This window comes from Humulus lupulus, chromosome 9 (assembly GCF_963169125.1).
Source record: "Humulus lupulus chromosome 9, drHumLupu1.1, whole genome shotgun sequence".
In the NCBI taxonomy this organism is placed as follows: domain Eukaryota; kingdom Viridiplantae; phylum Streptophyta; class Magnoliopsida; order Rosales; family Cannabaceae; genus Humulus; species Humulus lupulus.
In genome coordinates this window covers 11393968-11404226 of record NC_084801.1, presented here as the reverse complement: position 1 = coordinate 11404226, position 10259 = coordinate 11393968, and the positions used below count along the sequence as shown (strand labels likewise).

At 30.5% G+C, this 10259-nt stretch overlaps 1 protein-coding gene across 2 annotated transcripts; it reads left to right on the top strand.

Annotated features, from left to right (window-relative positions):
• The first annotated feature begins 4113 nt into the window (after positions 1-4113).
• Positions 4114-8323, top strand: LOC133801895 (glycolate oxidase). Of its 2 annotated transcripts, XM_062240104.1 has the most exons (12): positions 4114-4271; positions 5407-5579; positions 5724-5848; positions 6254-6300; positions 6394-6471; positions 6668-6792; positions 6927-6993; positions 7100-7162; positions 7248-7317; positions 7440-7540; positions 7708-7812; positions 7934-8323. In XM_062240104.1, exons 2-12 carry the CDS (start codon positions 5443-5445, stop codon positions 8123-8125), a joined length of 1110 nt encoding a protein of 369 aa, XP_062096088.1. In that variant the 5' UTR covers positions 4114-4271; positions 5407-5442; the 3' UTR covers positions 8126-8323. The 2 variants fall into 2 exon arrangements, with proteins under 2 accessions (XP_062096088.1, XP_062096090.1); XM_062240106.1 differs by lacking the exon at positions 4114-4271 and having other exon boundaries at positions 5468-5583.
• Positions 8324-10259: the final 1936 nt, after the last annotated feature.

Genomic DNA, 10259 nt, shown 5'->3' with positions numbered 1-10259 from the left:
CCATGCTCGTGACAAGTGTCATATTCTTATTGGCTCTATCTAAACCTTAGGTTATAGTAATTATCATATTAATAACCAGCAATATTAATCAAACCTTATGTTATAATTAATATTCTTAAACTATAGGTTAAACTTATAAAATTCATAACTATTGCTATGAGTTTCCAACTAAGTCCCGGTTTGAACCAAAATCCACGGAATCTAAAATACTACAACTACTACTATCTAGCTAACTAAGTAAAATTCTGGGACGCTACATCAAAACCGTGGTTCATGCTCTAATCTGATGTTTTTTTTGCAAATCTTTGTTGGCATCAGTTTGGGGTGGATTTTGGAGGTTGGCTAGAGAAAGTGTTTTCTTGGGGGATGGGGGAGCGGGTTACTTGGCAGCTATGATTTGCTAGATACTTTAGAAGGCTAGGAATGATATAGTTTGGAAAGGTAAACGTTAGCAGGTGGATGGGGCGCTTACTTTTGCTATTACTCATTTTGATCAATGAAAATTTGCTCAAGAAAAGGATACAGAGATATTGCGAGACTCTATTTCCCACTTAGCTATCAGTGAGCACTAGACTAAACCATTGGAAAATAAGATCAAAATTAATGTGGATGCAACTCTCTTTGCTAATGCTACCTCGTATGGCTTTGGTTGGGTTGCTAGAGACCATAATGGTCTTTTGGTGGAAGCTTGTATGCAGTATTGCAGAGGATTAGTGCAACCTCATATGGGTGAAGCTATTGGTGTCAAGGAAGCTCTCAGTTGAGTTAAATGACAACAATTGTAAGATGTAGTTATTGAACTTTGATTTTAACATCATAAATTATTTAAAATTTAATGTCTATTATAATTGTAATATAGATCATCATCAAAAAAAATTGAATTATAATTTTTTTGAGTGTCGAAAATAGAAAACAGTGACAAAAATAATGGCTCGAACTAATAAATTTCCAATAAAAAATAAGTAAATTTGAATAATAATTGATAATAAAGATGGAGTGGAATTTGTGTACCTAAAAAGGTCTGTGGGAGTTGTCCTATCTTCATTGAAGTTTGTGAGGTCGGATTCTCATGGTCAGTTACTCCGAACATCCTCCACTCGCGTCATTTCTCGTCACGATCACTACCCAATCAAGAACTTTCGTGGTTCACACTCTCTTTATAATATTTACTCCAAAGGCATTACTAAATAAATCATACTTATTATAATACGAGAATATGCCCAATCAGAAAGGGCCTTACGTAAGCCAATGCCAATCTTCACTCTTCTACTTTAGATTATCTCATTGGGAAAAGTAAATGGTTACAAAAAGTTTAACCAAATATAAAATACCAAAAAATAAAATAAAAATAAAATTACATCTTGTTTAAAATAAAAATAATAAAATAGAATTTTTCTATAAGCCTCCTCCCTGTCTTATTATTAAAAATTTAGATAAATAATCGATTTATTAAATTTTCAATGGTAATAAAATTTTTATTATTATGAAATTTTTTATATTATGATATATGCACATAAAAATGTGCCTTAAATTTTTACTAACGAGATTTAACATAACTTTTTTTTAAAAGATATTTAATATTGGTGTTATTTGGTAATACTTAAAAAAAATAATTTTTTATTTAATTAATTAAAAATTTGACAATTAAATTTGGTAATTTTATTTTTATTTATTATTTTTTAAAAATTTTAATTAAAATTTATCAAATTTTGAAAATAGAATTTTTGACTATCAAAATTTTTTTAAACTGTTTTTTATTATTATTTTTTTAAATTCTTCTTCAAATCAATATCTCATATTATTAAACAAAAAATAAAAATAAAAGTTATCAGACACGTTTATTATTTTTTATAATTAAAACACAAAATAAAAATAGTTACCAAACATATTTTTATTTTCTAAAAATAAAGAAACAAAAATAAAATAATATTCCATTTTTGTGTTAAAAAAATTCAAAAACAAAAATTTTACCAAACACAACCATAACAATCTTACTTAAATACATGTAATTAGTTAAATAAATCTTATGAGATTATTGTGTATAAAAAATTGGTTTATATTTTGTAGCTTATATTTTCAAAACAAATTGCTAAGTCGAAACAATTTGCATGATTCTTGAATATATATTTTAGATAATAATTTTGATATTTTATTCGATAGAAGACATAGTCAATGATAGTATAGTTTTACCTTGATTTTATGTGATAAACACCACAATTAAAATAAATTGATGGGATCACTAAAATGAAAAGATATAGGTTGTGTCTGGTAAAATTTTTTTTTTTGAATTTTTTAAACACAAAAATGGAAATATTATTTTTATTTTTGTTTCTTTATTTTTAAAAAATAAAAATATGTTTGGTAACTATTTTTGTTTTTTGTTTTTAAAAACAAAAAATAATAAATGCATTTGATAACTTTTATTTTTATTTTTTGTTTAACAATATAAAATGAGATGATGATTTGAAAAAAAGAAGAAGAAAAAAAGTCGAAAATTGTTTAAAAAAAATTTGAAAGTAAAAAATTTTTATTTTCAAAATTTAATGAATTTTAATTAAATTTTTTAAAAATAATAAATAAAAATAGAGATATCAAACACTATTTTATATTTAGTTTTTTAATTTTTAATTAATTAAATAAAAAACTATTTTTTTAAGTGTTAGCAAACAGTTCCATAGTTTATAAATGAGAAACTTTTTATTTTTATTTTAACATATATTTTAATTTCAGCTATCGTATTAATTTAATCCAATAGTATTTTATCACCTTATAAAAATATGTCTCTTCTCTATCTATCAAACGATTTTTTTTTATTTATATTGTATTTTGGAAAACCTTAATAATCTAATCTAATCTAATAAATTTGCTCAACTTTTAATCTGTCACTATTTAGCGAACACAAATTTAATTTAATTATTAATCAAAATCAGATGTTTCAAATTATTTTTTGATTTATTATATATATATGTTTTAAGTAATGGTTTATGTTTTTTTTTTTGGTTGTATTTTGAGTGGAAATATAATTTTGTTTCGCAGATTTCACATGGTATAGCAAACAAACTTTTTAAGTAATGGAAATTTATAAGGTAGGGGCTTAGGCCTCCTTTGTGTTATTAATCCGTAAACAGTTTTCGGTGAGATTTTTTTTTATGATCGTGTATATTGTAATTATTTAGAGTATCCTACAAATGTTTAGAAAATTCCGAATAATTTATAGTGCTGAAAACTAGTTTAAAAACAGGTTGTTATACACGTGATCAATTTTTTTATGTGCGTGAAAAATAACATGTTTGAACATAGATTTCAGCACTATAAATTATTCAAAATTTTCTAAAAATTTACAGGATGCTTTAAATAACTACAATATACACAATCATAATAGAAATCGCGCCGAGTATTCATGAGTTAGAAATACTAAAAAACATACCAATGGATTCTTTTTAAAGCACTTACCATAAAATACTTAAAGTAATAATAAATAAAAAAGTACGTGCATAATAATATAACGTGAATTTAATTTATTAGTGCCACAAGAATCAGAACATGCTTTTGAATTGGAATCCTTTACAAAATAAATTATTTCAAATTCATTTTTAATTAAAAAAATATATTTTTTAATCTCTTTACAAATAACCTTTCTCAATGCTTTAAATACACTCAACAATACTATACTTCCATTAACAAAAAGATTATTTATAAAATATCTTTTAACATAAGGTTTTTATTTTATTTATAATTTTTTTTTCTCTATTTTTCCTAAATTCCCATATATGATCCATAATAAACCACATTTTTGATGCCACATGTAAACCAGTAAGCGAGAGAAAATGCCAAATCATGAGCCATTTGTGGTCATACAGCTATAATTTGCTGAGTTCTTCCTTAGCATTATCTTCATTTTTATTTTTATTTTATTTATTTATATACTAAAAAATCATTATTTATTTTCTGAGAATTGAGAAATGATCATCAACAAAACGGTCTCCACATAAAATTCTCATATTTTCATGAAACAGATTTGGTCTCAAATGCCAACCTTGAAAAACCAATCCACTTAGACACCCTTCTCTCTCATCTGACGCAGACACTTTTGTCCTTACATTAATATTTTTTCTCTATATTCACTGTTTTTTGTTTGTATATATCACATCGATAAACTGTTCTCTCTCCTTTTATTTTCCGTTCTCCTCCAAAGTTTTATCTTTCAGCTTCCTCCTATAGCTTTTCATTCATTCATTCTAGTTTCTCCTCCTTAGTGGGAGAGCCACAAGGTTTGTTCTTTAATCCACCATTGATTCATCTTCATGTTTTTTACACTTGGGTTTCCGTTGAATTGTGTTTATTTCCATTCTACCGCTTGATTTTGACTTGGGTGTTTATGAATATTACATGTATGACACAGTGACTGACTAAGCTTTATCCATATTGAAATGGGTTTGAGTTGTTTTTAGCTTTGGTTGGGTGTTTATGGCTATTACAGAATATGAGTGTTGGATTTTCTGAGTCATAAAGTCTGAAATCTCTTGCTCATAACCTTATTCATTAACACAATCTCTCATGCTTTAAATTGTAATAAAGCCTAAGAGCCTATGCAACTTTTCATGTAAAGTGGGGCTCACATACTCTGCTGTTAGCACAAGTAAGACTGGTAGTACGAGACTATGGCTTGTCATGGTGTCTTTGCGTCTGAATAGAATGATTGTTTTGCTGTACAAGTGTTGAAAAGCTGGATTTGAAACAGCGGTTCACAGGAGCTTGATGCCATAGTTCTCTGTTTCTCTGCTCTGATTTATTTATTGTCATCCTGCGTTTATGCATATTTGCATTTGGAATATTTAAGAGATTGTCAACTTTAGTCGCTTTCAAGACTTTTCTCTTTCCGGTTCTTCTTAATCAATTATAGTTTCATCTTTGTTTAAAACAAATTTAGTGTAAATTTTGGATTTTGATTCGATTAAGTCGTTTTCTAAGTTTTATTGTCATTAGTATTCCATTTTGTATGATAAAAATAGTTTAGTTTATATTCTGTTTCTTGATTGAAAACTTAAATTTATATCTTTAACTTAATTATAATGTTCTTTTTAAGTATTGTTTGGATCTTGGATTTTACAAGGAAAAATTTTGTTAAAGAAAAGAGTTGGGAAAAGATTGAGGAAAATGTTTTTCTGAATTTTTTAAGTGTCCTTTTTTGTAAATATTTATTATTGTTCTATTTTTTTTTTATTTTCTAAAATTATACTATAATTATTTTTTATTTTTTCTAAATAAGAATTTCTTTAAATCCAAACAGGAGAAAATGAAATCATTTGGAAGTCATTTTTGCTTCCCTACTAAAATCATAGATCCAAACAGAAGGTTAATCTTTTGATTCATTAAAATAATCATGTTATTTTTTTTCTTAAACAGAGAATATCCGGGGAATAGCATAAAGAAGTTGTTAAGATGGAGATTACTAATGTTACCGAGTATGACGCTATTGCAAAGCAGAAACTACCTAAGATGGTTTATGACTACTATGCCTCTGGTGCAGAGGACCAGTGGACTCTTCAAGAGAACCGAAACGCTTTTTCAAGGATTTTGTAAGCAGTTTCACTTGCTGTTATATGTTTTCATTTGATAAAATGAGAAGAAATTTCTTATTTTTACCTCGGAGTAGTTGGAATTTTGAGAGTATGTCCAGGCTCCATTTTATCGAAATGTAATTTTTTGTTTGATTGAAACAGGTTTCGCCCTCGTATCCTGATTGATGTAACCAAGATTGACATGAGCACAACTATTCTGGGATTCAAAATCTCAATGCCAATCATGATTGCTCCTACTGCCATGCAGAAGATGGCTCATCCTGAGGGTATGAGCTAGGGTGTTCTTTAGACTTAACTCTATTACAGAAGATGCTTTGATGAGATGATCATATTCATTGTTTGTTAAAGATATATTGATATTAGTATTCACAAAAGTGAACTTGGTTGTCTGATCAGAATAAGCAACTGATTTGCGAATACAAAAAAAAAAAAACACAGTTAGCACAGATGAGTTTGTACAAGCCCTGGTCAAAAACTGCATCTTAAAAGTTTTATCAGAGACAAAAGAAGTCCCTTAAAACTTTAAAGAATCATGTTCGCTCTCCCTTTAAGATGGATGATAATTCATATGGTGGAACCTGCCATTTGTCTTAATTTTCTTCTGTTCATTAGGTAATTAAGATAAGATAAATGGGAATTATGGCTAATAGTGTGATGTAATTTTGATGCAGGGGAGTATGCAACAGCAAGAGCAGCATCAGCAGCCAACACAATCATGGTTTGCTCTCTCTTAAGTGTTTACTTTTTCTATTAATTCAATCAAAAATTTTATGGCAACCTCATTCAATCTATGAAATAATGGTTGTTTTAGACTCTATCTTCATGGGCTACTTCCAGTGTCGAAGAAGTTGCTTCAACAGGACCTGGGATTCGGTTTTTCCAACTCTATGTAAGCTTTCTGGTCATTCCTTGATACACCATTAAAATTAATGACACTTTGTTGTATGATAAACTTCTTATTCATTTAGCTGTTATTTTACAAAAAGTGTGGTTGACAGGAATTTTTCTTTCAAATTCCCATGTTTAAAATCAAATGCTGGTTCAAATGTTCATTAAGATCTAAAATTTATTTTCTTGTTGGTCAGGTGTACAAGGACAGGAATGTTGTTGCACAACTTGTCAGAAGAGCTGAGAGAGCTGGTTTCAAGGCAATTGCCCTCACTGTGGACACTCCAAGGCTTGGCCGCAGGGAGGCTGATATCAAGAACAGGTAGTTTTCATTTTTCAATAATTTTATATATAATAAGCAAGAGTAAGTGTTAGATTATTTAGCTAGGTTCTTTCACTATTAAATCAGTGTATTGATGGAAGAAAATCTCGAAACCTTCTCTGGTTCTACTGCAGATTCAATTTGCCACCATTTTTGACTCTGAAAAACTTTGAGGGTTTGGATCTTGGAAAAATGGACAAGGTGAAAACTTATATGAATTTTCAATGTAATAGAAATATATTTTCCTTTAACTAAACTTGTTTTAACATACTTTCTCATGATTTTTCTTTGTTGGGTGACCTTGCAGAGTGATGACTCTGGACTGGCATCATATGTTGCTGGACAAATTGACAGGTCTCTCAGCTGGAAGGTAATGTGTTTTTTTTTCTGCACAAGATCTTTCTGGACTAGAAGTTGTATCAATACTGAGAGTTCTCTTGAAAATCAATGTACAGGATGTTCAGTGGCTCCAGACAATTACCAGCCTACCAATTCTAGTTAAGGGTGTCATTACTGCTGAAGACAGTAAGCAAATTATACCAGCTCTTTCACTTTTTTACCATCCTTTATTTTTCTTCTAGATTTGTTTGACATGACCAATAATTTTATAACACATCCTACAAAACTGTCCCTGTAAAAAATTGCAGCAAGGTTAGCCATACAAGCAGGAGCTGCTGGAATTATCGTCTCCAACCACGGAGCTCGTCAACTGGATTATGTCCCTGCAACTATCATGGCTTTGGAAGAGGTAATGTTCTGTTTAATAGCATACCAAAATCTCAGCTTCAGCCAATTTCAATTGAGTTATTATTTGTTTGTTGAGTTAGAGAGAATGAACTACAAAAATAGTAATCTTTCATCAGTAACCTTAATTTGCAGTATACTAATGTCAAGTTTTGTATGGGGATCTTTTAGGTGGTCAAAGCTGCACAAGGCCGAGTTCCTGTTTTCCTGGATGGTGGTGTCCGGCGAGGAACAGATGTCTTCAAAGCATTGGCTCTTGGAGCATCTGGAATATTTGTAAGTACAGAATGTCAACTTTTTGGAAATGATTATATAAAACCATTTTGTGCCTCAAACTCATTATGTGAACATCTTACATGATATTGTCCAATTAAACATGGTTATGTTCTTATGTCAGATTGGAAGACCGGTGGTTTTCTCACTGGCTGCTGAAGGAGAGGCTGGAGTGAGGAAAGTTCTTCAAATGCTTCGCGAAGAGTTTGAGCTAACCATGGCATTAAGCGGTTGCCGTTCACTCAAGGAGATCACCCGCAACCACATTGCGACAGAATGGGACAGCCCTCGTACTGGTATTGCTCCTAGATTGTAAGATGTCAAGTGTTTGTCCTTCTTCTGCATTTTGATGCAGTGGATTAGCACACATTTTCGGGAGCCTATGATCAAAAGAATGTTACATATATTTATAATTTTTGCTTCAAAGAAAACTGTTGAAGAATCTGATAAACTTCTGTATGGAGAATCAATTACATTGTATAAATGGCTACTTCTGCTGGCTTTTATTTCTCTACTGTTTGCTCTTTTTTTTCAACACAACTGTTCTATATTTTAATGTTACATATGATTATCTACTAGGAATAGGATTAGATGTATGCTTAAGTGGATTGAGTTGGATTCTTATGCCGTTTGAACATAATTTCCAGAGAAGAAAGTGCTCTGGAAGGAATACACAATTTTCTATGGAAAAATGTATGGTGTTCTTCAAGGATATGGGAAAGGAAAAAGAAACGTAATAATAAATGTAAAATTAGGGAGGTAAGCCTTTTAAAAAAAAACAAATAAAATAAAATAGGGAGGGAAGAATGGAAGGAATTCATTCTTTTTTTCGGGATCTGGGATTCATTTTCTTACTATAAAATTTCAAAAAATTATACTTTTTTTAAAATAATTTTTTCTTAGTAAAATTTGAGTCTTTTTTTTCCTCCTAAAATTCATATTCCAAATAAAGGATAAAGGGTTAAGAATATTAGCTGTAAGAAAATGAAGAGAGTATCGAGGAAAAATAGGCTATTTTTATTTTTTATTGTGAAATAAGCTACATGCTAAAGTATTTAAAGCTGCAGCAATACACCTAAGTATTGTTCGGTTACAACAGAAAAACTAATACAAAGCCAAATTTAGTTCTCTATTGTAGCTAACTAACAATATGATGTTAATACTCCCCTCAAGATGGACTACATATGTTCATCAAACCCATCTTGCCAATTAAATGACCAAATTGAGTTGGAAAGAGTTCCTTAGTTAACACATCTGCAATTTGGTCCTGTATTGACACATAAAACAAAATTATGCTCCGTGACTGAACTCTTTCACTAATGATGTGACAATCAATCTCAATATGTTTGATTCTCTCATAGAAGACTGGATTTGTAGCATTGTGAAGTGCTGCTTGATTGTCACCATACATAACAAATTGTTTTTCATGCTCAACTTTCAGCTCCCTCAGTAATGACAACAACCATGTCAACTCACAACTTGTATTCGCCATAGCCTTGTATTCAGCCTTAGCCGAAAACTTTGATACAATATGTTGCTTCTTGGACTTCCATGAAATTAAGGAATCTCCTAAGAATACACAAAAGCCAATTGTAGATCTTCTTGTGTCTTGACAAGTACCCCAATCTGAATCAGTGAAAGCTCTTAATCTAATTCCAAATTTGGATGAGTAAAACAACCCTTGGCTAGAAGCAGATTTTAGGTACTGTAAAACCCTTTGTGCAGCTCTAAGATGAGGTTGACAAGGCTTAGCTAAAAACTGACTAAGTCTATTTAGCGAATAGCACAAGTCAAGCCTTGTTATAGTCAAGTAGAGTAACCTTCCAATGAGCCTCCTATACACACCCAGATCCTCCAAGAGCTCTCCTTCACTTTCACTTAAATTCAAATTAGGTTCCATAGGAGTACTAACAGGTTTAGTATCTAAACATCCAGCTTCTTCGAGAATCTGTAAAGCATAAGGCCTCTGAGAAATGAAAATCCCCTTTTCTATTCGAGCCTGAATTTCTTAAATATCTCAAGTTTCCCAAGTCTTTAAGCTTGAATTTCTTGTCGAGATCTTGTTTCAGTCTTTTAATAGCTTGTAAATTGTTCCCAGCAATGATAACATCATCCACATATACTAATAAGGCTATAAAAACACTACCTTCATGTTTGAAAAACAAAGTGATCCGTGGCTAATTGTTTGAACTATGTTTCTAGCAAAACACCTGAAAAATTTGCATACCATTGCCTTGAAGATTGCTTTAAACCATAGAGGGACTTGTTAAGTTTGCACACCGGGTTATAAGGCATAATAATCTCCCCCTTAGGACTATACCCTTGAGGAATAGCCATATAAACCTCTTCAAGAAGATCATGCAAAAAAGCATTATTAACATCCAATTAATTGGTGCAATAACCATCCATGAGATGAAGCTAAATCAAGGAATAAATTGATAGAAACAAGC

Bases quoted from the DNA above. Each gene is read 5' to 3' on its own strand.
- LOC133801895 (XM_062240104.1), top strand. From the start codon at position 5,443: ATGGAGATTACTAATGTTACCGAGTATGACGCTATTGCAAAGCAGAAA. The intron at 7,318-7,439 runs GTAAGCAAATTA...AAAAAATTGCAG, and splicing joins TGTCATTACTGCTGAAGACA to CAAGGTTAGCCATACAAGCA. The intron at 7,541-7,707 runs GTAATGTTCTGT...GGGATCTTTTAG, and splicing joins CTATCATGGCTTTGGAAGAG to GTGGTCAAAGCTGCACAAGG.